A 20,696-nucleotide genomic window follows, 5' to 3' on the forward strand; every position below is an offset into this window, starting at 1 on the left:
CAAAATCACTGCAGATGGTGATTGCGGCTATGAAATTAAAAGATGCTTACTCCTTGGAAGGCAAGTTATGGCCAACCTAGATAACATATTAAAAAGCAGAGACATTACTTTGCCAACAAAGGTCCGTCTAGTCAAGGCTATGGTTTTTCCTGTGGTCATGTATGGATGTGAGAGTTGGACTGTGAAGAAAGCTGAGTGCTGAAGAACTGATGCTTTTGAACTGTGGTGTTGGAGAAGACTCTTGAGAGTCCCTTGGACTGCAAGGAGATCCAACCAGTCCATTCTGAAGGAGATCAGCCCTGGGATTTCTTTGGAAGGAATGATGCTAAAGCTGAAACTCCAGTACTTTGGCCACCTCATGCGAAGAGTTGACTCATTGGAAAAGACTCTGACGCTGGGAGGGATTGGGGGCAGGAGGAGAAGGGGACGACAGAGGATGAGATGGCTGGATGGCATCGCCGACTTGACGGACATGAGTTTGAGTAAACTCCAGGAGTTGGTGATGGACAGGGTCACAAAGAGTCAGACATGACTGAGCGACTGAACTGAACTCATAATTCCTCCATCAGAAAGCCACTGTGAGTGGGGCAGGAGGCCAGGGTCCCTGCTGCACCCCAATGCCTGAAACAGTGGCAGGCCCAGAGCAGATGCTCAGTTACACAGCTGGTGAATGAGTGAGTAAATGAATGAATGAACAGGACGAGCGTGATGCATCCAGAGCACCTGAACTTGCCAGGCAGGGGACTGCTCTCAGAAGCTCAGGATCTAGGGTTTGAGGCCCAGTCTGCCACTCACTACCTGTAAGGCCTTGGGGAAATTACCCAGAGTTTCTGTTTCCTCATCTGAAAATATGGAGTGGGGGGCTGGGGAAAGGCCAGTGTCTTTCCCCTACTGTCAGGACCCCATCAGGATGAAATTAGCATAAATGGGCATAAAGTCCCCAGCCTGAGGTGCTGTTGGGGTGAAGAGAGGACAATACCACCTGAGGATCAGGGGGGCCTGGGGTGACAGCTCTAGGAGCTCTGCCTTTGCCCCCTTTGCCACAGGCTCCTGGAGCCAATTCATTCTTGGTTCTGATCCCCAGCCTCAAAACTCACTTGCTGTGCAACCCCAGGTAGGTCACTTTCCCTCTCTGAGCCATGGTTTCTTTATGAGTAAAACAGAGAATAATGGTACTTATCTTATGCAGGTCTGGAGAGAATTCAGTGAAATCATGCAAAATGTAAACAAATACAAGAATAAAAGAACAATGACCATAGCAATTAATAGCCCCAGCTTAGCACCTACATGGTGGCAGACACTATTCCAAGGATACTACATAATGAACTTATTTAATCCCCACACCTTGGTACAAGGTAGGTGCTATAATTATCATCATTTCACTGGTGAGGAGGATGGGTTACAGGGAGGCTTAAGAAATATGCCCAAGGTCACAGAGCCAGAAAATAGAGAGATGAGATCGAACCTAGGATATCTGGCTAAAGTACACACAGCTGCTTTAGTTCTCCTATCATTGTGATGGTTATTGGTTAATTGGATGGGAAGCCAGGGTGTGAGAGGTGACCAGCCCTGACAGGCCTGGCACACAGTTCCCAGGCTCCCAGCAAGTTCAGTATCATCCTGCATCTATTGCAGTTTCAAGAGGTGATGGCATAGCCAAACCAGTTGATCCAATAGTTTCCTGCCTGGAGCTACAGCCACAGGCACCAACCACATGTTTCCAGGCTCTAGAGTTAGCCATCCAAGCCATGGGACACCATGGACTCTCCAGCGCCTGCCTGGACCCTAAGCATTGATCCAGCAGCCAGGGGCAAATCGCATAGCACAGACAGCTGGGAAGCACGGCCAGGAGCCAAGGACAGGAGCCGGGGGGAATCAAAGGAGTCCATCTGTCACACTTCACTGTATGACCACAGACAAGAAACAATCCCTCTCTGGGCCTCAGTTTCCTCTCCTGTAAAATCCAGGAGGGGACTCAACATCCACAGGCCCTGAGCACATTTGAAAAGAGTCAACTGCAAATCACTGAAGCTGAGCTCTTAGTGGTTTGACTGGAGAAAATGGGGAGCTCACCACCTCACCAGATAACAGATCCCACTTCAGTGCAGCTTCAGCCTGGGGGTTCAGCCCCCTGTGAAACACTCTACTTTGGGTACCCTGAGCCCCTTCCCCTTCAGACACCCAACAGCTGCCCTCCAAAGATCCCTAGGAGGCTCCACAGTCTGCTACAGACTCTATGTTCAACCATCCCAACAGCCCTTTCCAGGGCTCAGTGTAAACAGAGGCCAGTGTCGACAAATAATGCCCTGGGATCTGACAGCTCACGGGTTCAAATCTCAAGCCCACCATTTCCCAGCTGTGTGACTTTAGACAAGTCACTTAATGTCTCTGGGCCTCAGTTTCTCCCTGTGTTAATTGGAAACAATCACCATACCTACTCTCTGACGACTGCTATGTAAAAAAACTTTGCACATCACCTGAAAAGAAGGAGCTGTTCAACTAATGTTACTGTTATGACAAATAATATTACTACTGTCTTTGCATTACAGGAATTTCTTCTGAGTACCTAAGTGATTACCCATCCCCCCCACTGATCAATTGACCCCTGAAGTTCTCCCATGACCTAACGCCTGCATTTTCATCTGCATCCCACAGGCCAGCCACGGTCCAAACCACAGCCACACCAAGATGGGTCTCCAGTGACCACCCCTTCCCCCTCCTACTCACAAACCCAGATCTGTGGGAAGGTGGTCACAGGGATGCCCATTTCACAGATGGGAATACTGAGGCCCCAGGAGACAGTCAGATCCTTCACAGTGACACCTGCCTCCCACCTGGTGGCCAGCACAGGGCAAGCAAGAAAAGGTGGGGCAGGGGCTATGAAGGATAGGATGGGGCATACCCGGTTCTCGTCGTAGATGATCTGTACCAGGCTGCGATGCTTAGACTCGATGGGCGGTGGTGACACGGGCTTCTCGGGCTCTGGCGGCTTGGCGGCCTCCTCTTCCAGCTGTTGCTGTGGGGAGCGGGGAGAGTGTAGCGGTGAGCACGCCGGCAGGCGGAAGGAGAGGCAGCTCCCCCAACAGCGGGGGCGGCTCCTCGTTCAGCCAGGCTGGTGGCCCCACACAGGAAGTCAGGCTGCTAACCATTTCCTCTGAGTCACCCGCAGGGACTCCAAGCCTTGGAGAGGCCCCAGCTCCCACAGGGAAGGGCCCGACCAGGGCTGGCTCCAGACTCTGCTGCCAGCCTACCTGGGTGTAAGTTCAGCCTTGGTGATTTACCAGCTAGGTGAGTATTAGCAAGCAGTTTAACCGCGCTGTGCCTCCGTTTTCTCATCTGTAAAGTGGGACTCATGGCCGTGCCTCCTGGATGAGTTAATTTATGTACAGTCAGACTGGGGGCTCACTGAAGGTGCCCCATTATCCATCATTACCAACACAGGCACCGTCATCCTCAGGAGAGGCTATGGAGACTCTGGAGCCAAACTGTCCATACTGGAACCCTATTTCTACAACAGTAAGTCTCCTACATATGAACCTTTGAGTTGCAAACTTTCAAAGATGCAAGCATGCCCCTGTATGCCAGCTGTTGTAATGTAATTACTGTAATTTTCAAGGTCCTGTAAGATTACAGATGGTTATTTTCTGTGTTTGTTTTTCATGTATTATTTGTGTGAAAAGTATTATGAACCTATTACAGTACAGTGCTATATACCCGATTGTGTTAGTTGGGTACCCAGGCTAACTGTTGGTTGAGAGTTAGTTGCTCATAGTCACTCAGTCATGTCCAACTCTCTGAGACCCCGTCGACTGTAGCCTGCCAGGCTCCTCTGTCCATGAAATTCTCCAGGCCAGAACACTGGAGTGGGTAGCCATTCCCTTCTCCAGGGGACCAAATCCAGGTCTCCCACGTTGCAGGCAGATTCTTTACTGTCTGAGCCACTAGGGAAGCCCAAGAAAACTGGAATAGGTAGCCTATCCCTACTCCAGAGGATCTTCCCAACCCAGGGATTGATCCAGGGTCTCTTGCATTGCAGGCAGATTCTTTACCAGCTGAGCTACCAGGGAAGCCTGTGTAACTTTGTTGGATTAAGGTACAAATTGGACTTAGGAATGTGCTTTTGGAATGGAACTCATTCATATGCAGCAGGCTTAACTGTATTTACTTGCTGTGTAACCTTGAGAAGTTGCTGAACTCCCCCAAGCCTCACTTTTCTCATCTGGAAAATGGGGATAATAAAAGGTTTTATCCTAGAGAGTTGATGTGAGGATTAAATGAGCTGGTGCACACCAAGCACTCAGCACCTAATGAGCAGCTTCTCATCATCACTATTATCATTGTCATCTGCCCTGTGGTCTTCATACTGGACCGTCCTCCTCCAAACACCATAAAAGACATCCCTGCATGCTGTTATCTGCTTTATACCAAAAGGGCAAAGCAAAAACCAGAGAGTTTAAGACACTGGCCCAAGGTCACACAGGAGGCCAATGCCCAGGGAATACAATCTGACAGGGCATCTTTGAGGGAGATGAGAACACTGTTCTTTGCTCATATGGCTCACACACCCTGCCCATGACCATGAAGCAAACCATTATGAACTCAAAAATACAGCCAAGAGGGGGGCCATGCAGAAAGTCTGAAGCCAGGCTGGTTGAGCCAAGCTGCCTCAGTCCCACAGTGACCCCTGGTGGTGGCTTTCAGAAGGACAACCAGCCCTCAGAAAAACATTGAAATCCCTCCAAAAAGTGTGAAAGAAACCACGCCAAGAAATGGAAGGCATGCATAGCCGGGAAGAAGATTCTCACCAATCAGTGAAGGGGACCCTCCCCGAGACACTAAAAATTAAACACAGAGTTACTGTAGGACCTAGAAATTTCATCCCTAGATACAGACCCAAAGAACTGAAAACAGGTGCTCAAACAGAAACATGAACACAAAAGCTCACAGCAGCACTCCTCATGATAGTCAAAAGGTGGAGGCAACCTAAATGTCCGCCAACTGATGAACGGATAAACGACTGTGGACCATGGATCCGTACAGCGGCATACTGGCCACACAGGGAATGAGGCCGGCAGAGGCTGCAACGGGGATGAATCTTGAAGACATGATACTGAGTGAAGGATGCCAGACAAGAGGCCACATGGTATTTGGTTCATTTACAGGAAATGTCCAGACAAATCCGCAGAGACAGAAAGCAGGTTAATAGCTGGTGGGGCAGGGAGAGGGGAGTGGCTGCTAGTGTGCACAGGGGTCTTCTTTGGGGATCATGAAAATGTCTTGGAACTAGATAGAATGGTCCTCGTACAATGCTGTGAACGGACTAAATGCCGCTGAATTGTTCATGTTACAAAGAGTCATTTTATGTTTTGTGAATTTTATTTAAAAAAGAAAAATGCCAAAATGGAATTTTTTTTTTTTAATCTGACTATCGAGGGCTGCCCTGGGCCACCTGGCTTGCAGCCTTAGTCACAAATGTGTGCACATGGCCTGTAGCTTCAGCCTCACCCCAAAGCCAGGCCTGGGGGACCTAAGGCCCAGCACTCCGCTGGCCTTGGCATAACTGCTGACTCCAACCAGGGCCCGGCCTCCCCACATGGCGTGTTGCTGTCCTGGAAACCCACCCACTTCCCTCAGTAGGCCAAGCCTCACTGACTGGCCAGGCTGCCGGACCATCCTCAGGTGCCCCCAGGCGAGCGACAGTCCCGAGGTCTCTTGGAATCAATGCTCCCCTCCCCCTGTATAACTTTCAAAGCCTGTCACACTGCCCTAAACTGGCCACCAGGAAGCGTCTCTCACCAGCCTTCCTTCCACTGCCTATGGTGGCCAGAATGAGTCCTTGGATCCGTCATGGAGCTCATGCATCCTTACCTGGAGGGAATCAGGTGTGACCCTGCTTCCCCCAGGGTCAAGACAGGTGTTACACTGATTCAATCCACAGTTTTCAAGGAGCACCTACTCTGTGCCAGTGTTGCTAGGAGCACAGCAGGGAACAGGAGATAAGAACCCTGCTTTTGGACTTCCCTGGTGGTCCAGTGGTTGAGAATCTGCCTGCTAACGCAGGAGACATGGGTTCAATCCCTGCTCCAGGAAGATTTCCCATGCCGTGGAGCAACTAAGCATCAGGCACCACAACTACTGAAGCCCGCGCACCCAAAGCCTGCGCTCTGCAGCGAGAGAAGCCAGTGCACTGAGAAACGTGCACACAACTAGAGTGGCCTCCCGTTCACTGCAGCTAGACAGAGCCTGAGCACAGCAGCAAAGACCCAGCACAATCGAACACTGAATTAAATAAATAAATACAAGTTTAAAAAAAAAGAACCCGGCTTTTACGCTGTAGTCATGAGAAGACCACAATGTCACAAAACAAACTACACGTCTATAATGGTGACACCATTCAGCAGGGTGACGAGATTGGCAAACTCCCTATAAAGGCCCAGAAAGTAAATATCTTGGGCTTTGCTGGCCACACAGTCTCTTTTGTGACCACCCAGCTCTGCGGTTGAATCATAGAAGCAGCCACAGACGATGTGTAAACAATTGGATGTGGCTGTGTGCCAATAAGGCTTTATTTACAAAAATAAGCATTGAGCCACATCTGGCTGGATTTGCTGACCCCCAGGAGAAAGAATGGGTGGTGATGAGAACTCCTATAAAGGTCGGGGGGGGGGTCTCCTCTGTGGAGGGAACATCTGAGCAGACACCTGAAGATGCCAGAGAGAGAAGCAGAAGAGCCAAGAAAAAGTAAAAATAAAATTATAAAATTAATCTTATTATTCTTTATGTCAACTTTTCCTTGATTTCAATGACAATGATGACTTCTTTTCATCACGTGACTCTGTCCCTTCCTCACAACCCTAAGAGGTAGTGTCATGTCTGTGCCCATTTTACAGACAAGCAAACTGAGGCTCAGAGAGGTGAACGCTCTGAGGCAGAGGTAGGAGGTCCAGCTCATCCCGATTCCAGAGCCAGGGCCAGAATCATGTGAAATTTTCCTTTACATTATAGATGAGGAAAGGGAGGCACAGAAAATCAACTGTCCACCCCACAGCTGTTCATTCCTGTGCCACCCAGGACAGTAGCCACATTTGGTTATCCAAGTGTACAGCTCATTTAATTCAAATTAAACTAAATTAAATATTCAGTTCCTCACCTGCACTAGGCCCATTTCGAAGGCTCAACAGTCACATGTGGGTAGTGGCTACCATTTTGGACAAGGCAGATTCAGAACATTTCCATTAGCAAGTTCCAATAAGCAGCACCGCACAAAACAGCTCTGCTGTCCAATAAACATAAAGGGCGTAAAAATGAGTCGGCACACAGGCCGTGCTCACCATACACTAACAACTGCAACTCCTACTATGTTATCTGCTCAGCTGCAGCTGCTGCTGGATCGGAAACTGAGACCCACCATTCCCCCACCCACCCACACCTGCTTCTTCTTCAGTTTGGAGATCTGCTGCTCCACCATGGTGATCTCCCGGTCCACCCGGTCCATGTTCTGGATCAGCTCCTCCTTGGAGAGCCGTGGAGGTACCAGCTCCAGCTCAGGGTCAGCATGCGGAGGGCTGGGAGGAGACACCGGCTCCAGCTTGCCTGTCAGGCTGCGGTCCTGCAGAGGAGGAAAAAAATAGGCATGGGCTCAGGACAGGAGGCACCCACCCCCCAAATACACTGAACGTTTCCAGCCATGACTTCAGGTACCAACACATCCGGCATCGGTTGTGCCGGCCCCCACATCCCAGACACAAGGTTGCTCACTGATCCCACCTCCCTGCCTTTCCCTCACTGGTCCCCTGCCAGATGCTCCCTCCCTGGCCTTCTCCAGAGTTCAGATCCTTTCTTCTATCTTCCTACAGGCAAGTTTTCCAAGCCTCCCTGCAAGGCCTCCCTCTTCCCTTTCCCCATCACACACCTCTCTCCTACCCTGTTACCCTGCCTGTGTCCTCCCTTCAGATCAAACTCCTCGAGAACTGGCCTCAAAACCCACAACCTCCAAACACCCAGGGCCTGGCCTCAGTTGACCCTCCAGGAACACTTATTCACGATTCTCAGTCCAAATGAGCAAGTTACAGAATATCATACACACTACAAATCTGGTTTTGTAGAAGATATACACAAACACAAGAAAACTATAAGAATGGGAAACGGAGATGTCAAAAGTATTTACTGGGGAAGTGGGAGAAAAAGGGGATATTTTCACTTTCCTTTTTGTAAGCTGAGGTATTACTTGCCTTTACAGTGTTACATTAGTTTCTGTGGTACAATGAAGTGAATCAGCTATATCTATCTATCTATCTATCTATCCCCTCCTTCTTGGACCTCCCTCTCACCTCCACCCCACATCCCACCCCTCTAGGTCACCAAAAAGCACAGAGTTGAGCTCCCTGTACTGCACAATAGGTTGCCACTAGTTATCTCTTTCACACATGCTAGTATACATATGTCAATCCTAATCTCCCAATTCATCCCACCCTCCTTCCTACCTCTTCTTTTTATTTACCAGTGTTTTTCTGCTTTTCCTTCACTGAGTGTTACTCTGTGTAATGAAGTCATTTTCCAAAATGTGCTAAAAAAAAAAGAAACAAAACAAAACAAAAAATACACCTTGGGAATTCCCTGGTGGCCCAGTGGTTAGGACTTCACTTTCACTGCCGAGGGCCTGGGTTCAATCCCTGGTCAGGGAAATAAAATCCCACAAGCCACACGGTGTGGCCAAAAATAAAAACAAAACAAAAATGTGTTAAGCAAACAAGGGAGTCAGTGGCTCCATTCCACCAGTCAAAGTTTTGTTGAGCATCCAAGGTTGCTGGGAGCACAGTGAGGAGGAAGTAAAATAAAACCCAGTCCTTGACCCCAGAGCACTCACCTATGTGGCCCTGGGTTCAAATCCCCACCCAGGATCTTCGTGACCACAAGCATATCACCTGCCTCCGTTTCCTCATCTGTACAATGGGACCATTCTCACTTTCTGGCTGCTGTGAGGCTTGAATGAGTACCTATGTGCACAGGGCTCAGCTCAGAGCCTGGCACACTCTCAGGGCTCCACAGGCACTGGCTGGAGCCGTCCTCCCCAAAACCTGGCCCCCGCCCTGTACCATCCTCAAGGCCAAGCCAGCAGCTGTGACAGAGGAAGCCCCAGGAGTAGCTCCGGGAGGCTGCCTCCCCACCCCCACAGCAGCTGCAGCCGGAGGACAGAGGACACATTATTCGGAGGGACAACTGCAGCCCCAGGGCTGCCAAGCGCCACCCTCCCCTCACCCCCTCAGCTCGAGTTGAGCAGAGGCTGTGCCATCTTATGTGTGAGTCAGTTGCTCACTCGTGTTTGACTCGTTGCGACGCTATGGACTGTAGCCCGCTAAGCTCCTCTGTCCATGGGATTCTCCAGGTAAGAATACTGAAGGGGTTGCCATTCTCTTCTCCAGGGGATCTTCCCGATCCAGGAATTGAACCCAGGTCTCCTGCATTGCAGGCGGATTCTTTATCATCTGAGCCACCAGGGAAGCCCTCTGGTGCCATCTTAAGTCCACCCTTTCTGTCCTTGGAGTCTCGGTCCTACACACACAGACCCCACTGAAGCCCACAGAGCCCAAGGGTCTGGGGATCACTCTGGCCTTATCATTTCCATCTGAGATGTGGGGGAGAGCAGGTGTGGAGACTCTCAGATCCTCCACACACCCAGAACCCTTGGGGAAAAGGCAGAAGAGGCCCCAAGTCCTTCAACAGGGCCGAATGTGGCCCTGACATGGCTCTGATGTGGCCCTCCATGCTCCTCAGGGACACCCAGGAAACTGAACCAGGCATTCCACTCAGCACACCCTACCCCTCAACTCTGACTGTGGTTCTCCTGGGGGCTGCCACTGCATCCCCATAGCACAGATGAGGGGGCAAGGAACTAGCAGGCACAAATCTGGCATGGCTCTAAGCCAGCAGTCAGCACACTTTCTGTACACAGCCAGGTGTAAAAATACTTCAGTCTTTGCAGAGCAGACAGTCTGTGCTCCAACCACTCACTCATCATTGCAGTGGGAAAGCAGCCAAAGACAAGACACTCAGGAATGGGCATGGCTGAGTGTCAATAAAACTTTATTTACAAACCCAAGCTGAGGGCCAGGATTGGAGCTTACTATGCTCTTAACTCACATAGTTGTCACAGCCCACACGGGAAGTGGAAGTACAGGTTTCCCCATTTTCCAGATGAAACTAAAGATCCAGTGAGGTTCAATGACATGCCTGAGGTCACCAGTCACAAAGTGATAGAGCTTTGGCTTGGAGGGCTCAGGATAGGAGAGACAAGGCCTCAATCAGAACTCTCCAGAAGCAGGCAGAGCACGCAACCAGGTGGCAGGGGCTCCTACAGCAGAAACAAGGTCCCCACCACACATTCATTCATCTCTCAGAACCATGTGGCTGGGCAGGAAAGCCAGAGCGAGTCCCTTCCAGGGTCCACGACTCCCTGATATTAGAAGCAAAGCTGTGCACGGAATTAAACAACCTCTAGAGAAATACTCAGAAAGGGGTGTGTGTGTGTGTGTGTGTGTGTGTAACTGCTCCCCAGTAGGAGGGATGAGCTGGGGGACACAGGGACTGCAGGCATCTGACCCCACAGATGCCAAACCAGAAGCCGCTCACGTACCCTGGCAACTCCAGGCCTTTGTACCAGCTGTGCCCTCTCAGGACTCTACCTGTGTGCCACCTCATATCAGACTCACCATCCATGCCCCCACGCCCAACCCTTATCTGAGCTTCGCCCCTTCCCTCTGTGCGCCACAGCACTTGGCTGGTCTCCCCCATTAGCCTCAATCATTTCTCAGCATTCTTGAGATGAAAGGTTTTGGTGACATGGTTCCCAGAGCCCAGTCCTATTACCTGCTGTAGGAAACATCTCTCCTGCCTTGCTCTGATCTTCCACCAGGACCAAGAAGGAAGGGAGAGGAGCAGGGTGAGAACAAGAACTGTGGACAGGAGGCTTTCGGTGCCAGGACCCCCCGCAACAGTTCATCTAATTCAGGGATAATTCTCAAAATGACATGAGCAAGACTGGTGGTCCAGTGGTAAAGAATCTGCCTTCCAACACAGGGGACTTGGATTCCATCCCTGGTCGGGGAAGTAAGAGCCCACGTGCCTCAGGGCAACTAAGCCTGCACACCGCAACTACAGAAGCCTACACGCTGCAATAAAGAGCACACGCTGCAACACAGAGCCCAGGCAGCCAGATAAAGAAATAAAAAATTGTAAATAAAATGTCATGAGGGAAAAGATTTCCGTCCCCAAAGCTGACAAGGGCGGCAGAGGGGTCGGATGAAGCAGTTGGCAATGACCAGGAACTACTGGAAAAGTTGTTGGAAACTTTTTCTTAAAGTCTTGATGGGGAAAAGCTGTCTTCTTCAATGGTTTCTTCCTCAAGGTGCGGGCTTGGCTTTTATTCTCAGCAAAACTGCACCGGGCCCATGAACTGACAAAGTGTGGTCTCTCCATATAATAGAATATGATTCAGCCATAAAAACGAGTGCCGTACAGACCCATGGTACAACACAGACGAACCTTAAGAACATGATGCTGAATGAGAGAAGCCAGACATAAAACACATATCGGATGATCCCATTGATATGAAGTATCCAAAACTCGTACATCCATAGAGACAGAAAGCCGATGGGTGGTTGCCAGGGGCTGGGGAGGAGGAAGTGGCTGTTGATGGGTCACGGTTTCTTTCTGGGATGATGAAAAGTTCTCTGGAACTAGGCAGAGATGGTGCACAACTCCGTGAATGTACTAAATGCCACTGATTTGCTCACTTCAACCTGCTTAATTTCATATTATGTGAATTTCACCTCCATCTGACTAGAAGATGCACACCAGAGGGCAAAGAGTGCTTTCTGTGGTGCTGAGTTTTCCAGGAATGGGACTGGGGGAGCCCGGCTACTGGGCCTCCAGATGGTTCTCCCGGTGGCGGCTAGCCTTCATTTCAGTCCAAACCCGCAGGAGGAAAATAACAATCCAATACCTTTACCAGTCGCTAGGTAGCAGTTGGCACCATTTTCCCCGTCAGATGCCCTTGGCGTAAAAATTCAGGCCAACGTGGAACAGAAAAGCTCATTATGTAAAATTACAGACACAGAAGTAAGCAAAAGCCTTGAGGGCTGGAGAGAACCCCGTGGGGCTCCCCTGTCCTCCGTCTCGGACCCAGGAAAGGGCAGGGCCAGGCTCGGACACCCACAGTCCACTCCTCCAGTCACCACGATGGATTCCAGGACAGGCAGGGGCTTACTCAAAGGCAGAGAGATAAATAGTTCTTGTCTGGAAATGTGGAAACACAGGGAAAGCTCTTTTTGTTGACCTTGAATGTGGGAAGAGGAAGGCCTGGAATCTCAAATTGCCTTCTTGTTAACAAGACCACATGCAAGATGGCAGAGCCAAGAAATGGACAGAGACAGGAACCCAGGGACATGTCACCTCGATCAAGCTGTGCCTGAAGCCAACAATGCTGGGATTTCAGTTATATGAGCCAGGACTCCTGCTTAAGCCAGGTTTGTGTGGGTTTTCTGTCCCTTTCAGCCAACGGGGCCCCAACAGACAAAGAGACTTTCAGAAATGGTGCTGTTTGTGATGATTCTAATGTCCCCAGAACCAAGTCTGGTGAAGTTCAAAGGAAGCCTCTGATGCCACAGGACTCCAGAGGCTTGAGGGCAGGGAAGCATTATAAAACAGAACATTTTTATATGAAAAAGGAACACAGCCGGAGGGGAAGGGAGCAGTGCTGTTTAAAAAAAACAAAAAACAAAAAACCCATCAAATTCCTATCTCACGCATCCAGCTAAATTCCACACAACAGACGCAAAAAACATCTGAACTCCTTCAGAGTTGTGTTTCTCCCCTGGCTTCTTCCCTTGCCCAAAATGCGCTCATACTTTCCAAATGCTCTTAACAGCCCGGAGCAATTACAGGAGTTGGTCCAGCCAGGCCCCAACACTGGGCCCATCACTCCCCCACACCCATGAGGTCCAGGAAGGGAAGAAACAGACAGAGACAGAGAGAGGAGCAGAGACACACAGATACACACACACATCCAGGCAGAGAGAGACAGAGACAGAAGCAGAGACTGAGAAAGACTCACAGAAGGAGAGGAAGCACCCTGGGGCACTCTAAGAAGCAGAGGGATAAGCAGAAGGACTCACAGAGCCCCTGTCAGGCCCAGAGACCCTCAGAAGGACCCGCAGGCCTGAGGGCTTGGAGCCCAGTTCTGCAGAGCCATAAGGCAGGCAGCAGAGGCCTGATAGGGGCTGACCAGAGACCCGCACCAGCCAATTCTCCAGGCAGAGACAGATGTGAGCACAGGGGCATGGCCCACTCAGGGCTTTGGTCCCTCTGGGAGGACATCAAGCCTCCCTGGTTATGGCGCTGTGTCCCCCGCCACATGCACCCCGCTCCCCTACTCCCCAAGACCCTCTTCAGGGAATAGCTTTTCCAACAGCAACATCCCTCCCAGGAGGCTGAGGGGTCTCGGAATCTAAGAGGAGGATGCCAGCAAGGGGATGGCAGGATGGCAGGCTCGAAGGGCCAGAGGGACAGCCCAAGGCGGGGATAGCATCCTGGGCAGACCTGGGCCACGTGGGCTTCAGGGCCCACTTCCCACATTCCAGTGACTGCCGGCGAGTGGCTCTCTCAGCCTGGGGTCCCCTATATAAAAGGTGATTATAGGAACTTCCCAAGTGGTCCAGCAGCTAAGACTCTGTGCTCCCAGTGCAGGGGGCGTGAATCCAATCCCTAGTCAGGGAATTAGACCCCACATACTGAAACTAACGATCCCACATGCCACAACTAAGACCCAGCGCAGCCCAGTAAAAATATATACATTTTAAAAAGATGATCGCAGATCAGTCTTCATCCAACTGCGATGGCACAATGGAATCGACAGTCAGATGTACCCGGCCCACAGGCAGAGACTCCATCCATGTTAGTTTATCATCATCATCATGACCAACCCAGGAACCCCGTTTCCTGCCAGTCCCCCTACTAAAGAACCTGCGTCAGCCTGAAATCTCACTATTCAATCCCATCCAGTGTCAGGCAGAGAAGAAGATCCAGCAGGTCCGAGTGGACCACCTCCCTCCCCTGGACTGGCTCCCAGTCCCCACCCACCCCACTGAGGCTGCAGTAAGAAGAGCCCTGACCTCACTCAGCAGCTGGGCAGCCGTTAATGAGCTAACGTGTGTCCCCGCGGTCCTGAAAGACCATGACGACACCACTCAGCACGTGCAGAAAGGACATCCATCGTGCAGCCGGCCAAGGACAAGTGTGTCACCTGGCCACGGTCCCTGCTGCACCCTAGGCAGTGGCAGGGAAATGACAGCCTCTGAGGCAGCTGGCTGACCCTGGGAGACAGAAGCGTCTGAACCACTGGCTGCGATTCCTCCATTTAGATGGAGACCAGAAGAGCTTCTAGGGGTCGGTCCTGAGGTTCACTGGAATGGCAGAAAACCTCTCCCAGCAGCAAACTATGGGCGCTTTACCTATGCACATTCTCCTCCTCCATCTCAGCTGACTCTCTGATTAAAGAAGAGTGAAATGCAAGAGCCCTCCAGGGCACTATGGTCCCCAAGGGCGGGAAACACTTGGGGGCGGAAAATGGGGGTAGGGGAGATGTCCCTCTCCAGCCAAGAAACAGCCCACGGAGCCAAGCTCATCCCTAGACCCTCCTCTCGCTGCCCAGCCTCTGCACACCTTGTGCTCAGTCCCTCCTCCCAGCCTGACACACCCACCCAATTCCTTGCACCCCGCCCAATCGCAGCACCACCCAAATCCTTGGAGCCGCTCCCAGCTGGGAGCCAAGCCTTACCTTGGACAGGTCCTCAGAGCCCCCAGGCTGGCCAGCGGCCAGCAGGGGCGAGGGCCGTAGCAGAGGGTCGGGCAGGAGCTCCAGGCGAGGGCGCTTGCTCTCCAGGAACTCCATCTCTGACTTGCCCAGCTCAGGCAGGTACGAGTGGGACTCAGGTCGCAGGTGAAGCTCCTGGGACCTGTTGGGGGGGCGCACATGACATCACATCTGCTGCCCTCCTTGCTGAGAACGGCCATGAGCCACGCCCTCTTCCACCCTGCAAGGAGTGTCCATCTGCTCAAGGGCACACAGCGAGGCAGGACTCAAACACAGATTTGTCTTCCTCTGAGTCAGCATTCACTGACAATCTTTATAGCAAGAGAAGGTCCTGGTGACTGCCTGCTCCTTGAGTGTGGTCCCCAGAGCAGTAGCATCAGCCCCTCTTGAGGCTGATTACAAATACACAATCTTTTGAGTCCTATCCCAACCTGCTGAATCTGACTCTGCATTGAAACAAGATCCTGGGTGATTCATAGGGAAAGTCTGAAAAACACTGTGGGTCTAACACAGATGTTAACACACGTGATGCTATTTGCACATCACTCACCCAGAGCAGATTATCACTAGTCTATCCCAGCACTCTGGCTGTTCAACCTGGCCTTGCCCTCTTCTCAACTCAGCCTAGCAGTCTTACACAGAGATAGGAGCTGTCCAGCCTAATCACTTGTGACTAATTCTCCTTAACCCTCCTCCCTAGTGGACCGAGAAGGAAACTGGCTCAGAGAGGTCATGGCCTTGCCTGAGCACACACAGCAGACCCAGGACTCCTAGCGTCCACCTCCAGCCACTGCTGCTGACCAGAGAGTCTAAATGCTGCCCCTGCTGAAATGCTTTTCAGGTTCATATTTTTTTCCCCCAATAAACTCAGAATAAGAATCCAGATGCATTTCCCCATCCTCAGGCCCTGCCTGATCTGGCCCCTGTTCACCTTGCCTGCTGCATTCCAGGCCCAGGGCCTTTGCACTGGCTAAGCTGGACCACAAACACACACCAGCTCTTTCCATGTTAGTTCTTCTCCTTCCTGTCTTAGTGCCCGGGGCATCTCCTCCTAACAGCCATCTCCCTGCCCAGCAAAGCTCGAAACCCTCCCATTGGTTTCTGTGAAGTTTACCCTCTAGATCCCTAATCACCTGTTAACCCCAGCCACCCGACCTCCTTGCCTCTCTGGAACAGTCCAAGGACATTCCCCTCTCCAGGCTTTTGCACATGCTGTTCCCTTCACCTGAAATGCCTTCACCCTGCTCTCCGAATGGCTGGTCACCCCACTCTCCAAATGGCTCTCTGAATGACTGGCTACTTAGTGCCAAGTGTCTCTCCCCTGAGAGGCCTTTGCCAGCCACTCCAGCCAAATAGCAGCCCTTCCCCGCCCAGTAGGAAATAAGTCGCCTGCCCCATTTTAAAGTCATCCTGGGTGTTTGCTGTATGTCCCCTGCTAAGACCATGGGCTCCCTGCAGGCAAGGCTGTCTGTCTAGGTGCCTGTGGGCAGCCACAGCCTATAATAGTTCATCACGTGTTAGAAGCTCAAGACTCTCAAGAGTTCCCTGGTGGCCTAGTGGTTAAGGTGAACCTGCGTGGCCCAGGTTCAGTCCCTGGTTGGGAACTGAGATCTCATAAGCCACAAGGCACAGCAAAAAATAAAAAGGCTCAGGACTCTTAGCAATGAGTGCTATTACTGTCTCAGGCATCTTCAGGCTCTCTCAGGGCTCTGGCCTGTCCTGACAGCCTCAGCCCTGGCCCTGCTGGGTCCCCACCTGCCACGTGGCCTGCTCCCACCCACCTGGATTTCACAAAGGCAAGGCAGGCCCAGAGGACCTCGTCTGCCAGCTGAAGGATGGAAGAAGACTCAGAGAAAAAGGGATGATGACAAAGATGGGAGGGAGGGGGAAGGGAGCTCCCTGTGTGAAGCCAGCTGCAGGCACATGCCTCCAAATCAGCAACCCAGCCCGGCTCCCCCACTTGTAGGTGGTCATCCCCTTCTGCCTGGGCCACACACCCAGGGACCCCTGCAGGCCCACAGCGGGAAGTCCGAGGGGCCACGTGGCTCTTCCCTGCCCATCTCCAGCCCTGCCCCAGTCACAGGCTGACACACCTCCAAGAGCTCCCCACCAGCACAGGCCTCCACTTCCCCATCTGAGCAATGGATGCGCAAGCCCCTACTCACCTTTCATTCCCGGGCTGAAATTCAGACAGCAGGGAGGGCCTCCTTCGCTGGGGCTGGATGATGGAGCCAGGCGACAGGTGAGAGGTGTAGTCACGGGGGTGGTGCGGATATTCGAGCAGCCCAACATCCTGCAGCAGAAGACAGGCCAATGAGCACCCACCCCACTGTGGTGCGACCCACACAGCGACCCAGGCCCAGAGCCCCCTGCCCGGTGCTGCTCCTCCACCCGGGGAGCCTCCCACGTCCTCTCCCAGCCCTCAGTCCCTGTCCTGCCAGAAGGCATTCCTGGGGCCAGTGGCCACCAAGAAGTGACCCGTTCAGCTAAAGGGCGCCCCACCCTGTCCCAATCTCCCAGTCCTGCCGTCTTTCCCTATGAGACGACCAAGCCCATGTGTTAGCAGAGAAAACCGGAGAAAGGCACAACCTGCGTGTCTGTCTCCAGTGCAGGAGACACAGCAAGACATGGGTCAGGGGAAGTGGGTGACGCAGCAAACACTGACAGTCTGCAAGGCTCAAATACCAGGTTCCAAAACAAAGCACCAACGTGGGAGTGCCCCGTTTGCAGAGAGAAAACCCACACACGTGTGTCGCATACACAGGCACAGTTCAAAGTCAAAAGGATAAACTCCAGGCAAAACCCTCCTTCTTCAGTAATGTGCCATCATCACCCATTATCATCTGGGGGAAAACAAAACACTAACGAATTAGATGTGCTCCGATTAGCAACTACACGCTGACTGGAGACACATTAAAATGTTAAAAAAAAGACTGAAACAAGAAGTCTTTCAAAGGAGAAAACAGGACAGGCTTCCTACTCGTACCAGTCCAAATCGATTACTTCTGTCTGCCGAGAACATTCACGCTGTGGGTGGCAATCAGCTAGTGATGTCTGGCAAGAGTAAGGCTTGGGAAAGCGTGGGATGGTAGGTGATTTATTTTCTTCTTGGCACCTTTCTGAATTCTCCCAATCTTCCATAAAAATCTAGTCATTCTTTTGCTGTCTGGCTTATTTTTTTAAAAGCTGTTATTTCTGCAAAGAGAATTAGATGATACCACGTAGGTGTGTTGGGAATGGATGTGTTTCAGACCCTCCAAAACAACAGCATGTAAGAGGCTGGGAGGCTGGGAAGCTGGAGGGGATGAGTAACTAGAATCAAGAGGGATCCTGTCAACTTCAGAGGCTGGAAATGTTGAGGGAAGGGCCTTCCTGGGCAGCCCAACGTGGAAGCAAGAAGCTACAAGGCCTCAGGCTAGAGGTAAGTGTCCATCACTCAAACCCTCTGAGCCTCAGTGTCTTCACCATTAAAATGGATGCCTGAATTCCCTGGTGGTCCAGTGGTTAGGACTCCACTCTCCCACTGCAGGAGCAAGGGCTCTCTAGTCCCTGGCCAGGGAACTGAGATTCCCGCGTGCCACATGGCGTGCAAATAAAAGAAAAGAAAACTGAAATGGATGCTTGACCTGGACTGAAGGAGGCCTCTGTGCCTCCAACCACAAATCCCCCTTAGCTCTCCAAGGATTTCCCTCAAGGCTGACGGCAGCTTCCAGGAGGCAGAGGAGGGCTCGGCCTCCCCCGAGCTTCCCCACACTCCAGGATGTCCACCAGGTGCTCTCAAAGGGGGAAGTAGAAAGGGCTGGGGGGAGTGGGTGGCAGCCTCTGGGATCCCACTGGCGAGGCTGCCAGGCACGGATCTGGTGTGCACACGCGCGCCGAGGTGTGAGAAGAAATCCGCGCTGCAGTCTGCCAGGAGGAAAATTCCCTCTCACACAAAAGCAAAATGAACAAAGCCACAGAAAGGCAGACAGTCCAATCCCTCGGGAGAGGGCCCGGGCAGGATGGCGTGCCTACCGCCGCCAACTGAGGCGGAGAAAGGCACGTGGCGCCTGGGGCCCCTGAGGCAGGGGCATGGGGCGACCACTGCATGAACCCTTCTGGCCTCAGTTTCCCAGTTTAAGAGTCAAGCAGGATGAGCTTAGAGCACAGTCCCTCCAAAGACCATCTTGGGGGCCACCCACATTGATCTCTACCCTAGGGCTCTGAGTCCAGGGACCCCAGAGGGTGCCTCGATCTTTATGGAAAGGAAAGAACTGGGGAGACCCCAAGAGAGGCTGAAGGTGAGACTCATTGTGATCCTAGGAGCCTGAAGACACCAGGCACGCTGGCTGGAACCCTCCAGACACGTCTCGCAACATGAGAACCCTCCACGTGTTTCAAACCATTCCAGCCCCGCCCGCTGCCCCCATACATGTATGTGGCCCAAGCGGGCTCCTGAGTCCGTGACCCTTGGTCTGGAAGGAAGCGCTGAAGATGAGCAGATTCAGATCCTTCTTGAGAGCCTGTTGACAGCACCGCAGCATCTGAGCGCATGGCCGGCACAGTCCTGCCGGCCTCGGCCTAAACCCGTCCTCACGCCCGCAAACTGGGTCACGTGCAGAAGGCCCATGTATCCATTTGTGACAAACTGGAAATGAAACAGACCGATCCTTCCCACAGAGAGCCTGATAAGCACTGATCTGGGGCCAACGAGGCCCAAGGCCAAAGCCAGGCTCGGCCTGTCTCATCAAGTGTCACTGGCACACGGCCACAGCCACTCCAGTACGTGTTGGCTGAGCTACTTTTCGCGCTGGGACAGCAGCAGCCACGAGTCATTGTGACAGAGACCGCATGGCCCGAGAAGTCTGAAATATTTACAGAGAAGGTTTGCCAACCCCTCCTCTGGAGGAAAAGCCTGCCGTGTACCCTGGGGGCCACTCGGAAAAGGATGCTAACGGGCACGTTGTTGTCATGACAGCAGCAGCATCAGTCATCAACACAGCACTGTATCAGTCACGCTAACCTTCCCAGGCGTTGTGCACAGGCCTCAGCACGTGTCAACTAACTTGATCCTCAGAGGCTTAAAGAAGCTACCTGCGATGCAGGAGACCCAGGTTCGATCCCTGTGTCAGGAAGATCCCCTGGAGAAGGGAATGGCTACCCACTCTAGCGTTCTTGCCTGGAGAATTCCATGGACAGAGGAACCTGGAGGGTTACACTCCATAAGATTGCAAAGAGTCGGACACGACTGAGTAACACTTTCAGAGGCTTATGACTACCCTCACCCAACCGACAGAGAAACCGAGGCAAGGGGTGGTCAGGCCACTAAACTAGAGTTTCACAGCTAGGACATCACTGAGGCAGGACATGAATGCAAGGGGTTTAGCTTGAGACCCTGTGCACTTAAACGCCCTTCTAACACTAAGGCACAGAGAGATTAAGTAACTTGTCCAAGGCCACACAGCAGGAAGGAGTGGCACTGGGATTCAGACCCTGTGTCTTTGGGCTTTAACGCATTCATTCAGCTCAAGGCTTGAAGGAACTTAAGAGAGCTCAAGAGGTCCCAGGGGACCTGAGGGAGACAGCAGAATCGAGGTGGCTTGTAGAAAGCAGGAAAAGAGACAAGAAGGGGAGAATGTGTTGGGACCCTCAATCCTGGGAGACCGTCAGACTCCAAGACCCTCGGGGGAAAATGTGGGGTCCTGATACTGTGGGGAAGGAAAGCCAAGACCACAGAGATGGTGAGAATAGGACACAGAGAGGTTGTGTGGGAGGAGCAGCTGGGACTGAGCAGGCCACGTGCACAGCACTATGGAGAGAGGCTCTGAGCGTGCCTGACGCCAGACCG

The 20,696-nt window shown here is 52.1% G+C and overlaps 1 protein-coding gene across 13 annotated transcripts in view; it reads right to left on the reverse strand.

Annotated features, from left to right (window-relative positions):
* The window catches only part of NCOR2 (nuclear receptor corepressor 2), a 236,523-nt gene that overhangs the window by 134,747 nt on the left and 81,080 nt on the right, over positions 1-20,696 (reverse strand). For all 13 annotated transcript variants that reach the window (XM_070386321.1, XM_070386316.1, XM_070386325.1 and 10 more), the window contains 4 exons: positions 17,035-17,162; positions 14,834-15,011; positions 7,430-7,609; positions 2,903-3,016 (listed from right to left, as the gene is read on the reverse strand). In XM_070386321.1, coding sequence (XP_070242422.1) covers positions 2,903-3,016; positions 7,430-7,609; positions 14,834-15,011; positions 17,035-17,162 — 600 coding nt within the window. The remainder of the gene's footprint in view (positions 1-2,902; positions 3,017-7,429; positions 7,610-14,833; positions 15,012-17,034; positions 17,163-20,696) is intronic.

This window comes from Bos mutus, chromosome 17 (genome assembly GCF_027580195.1).
Source record: "Bos mutus isolate GX-2022 chromosome 17, NWIPB_WYAK_1.1, whole genome shotgun sequence".
Lineage (NCBI taxonomy): Eukaryota > Metazoa > Chordata > Mammalia > Artiodactyla > Bovidae > Bos > Bos mutus.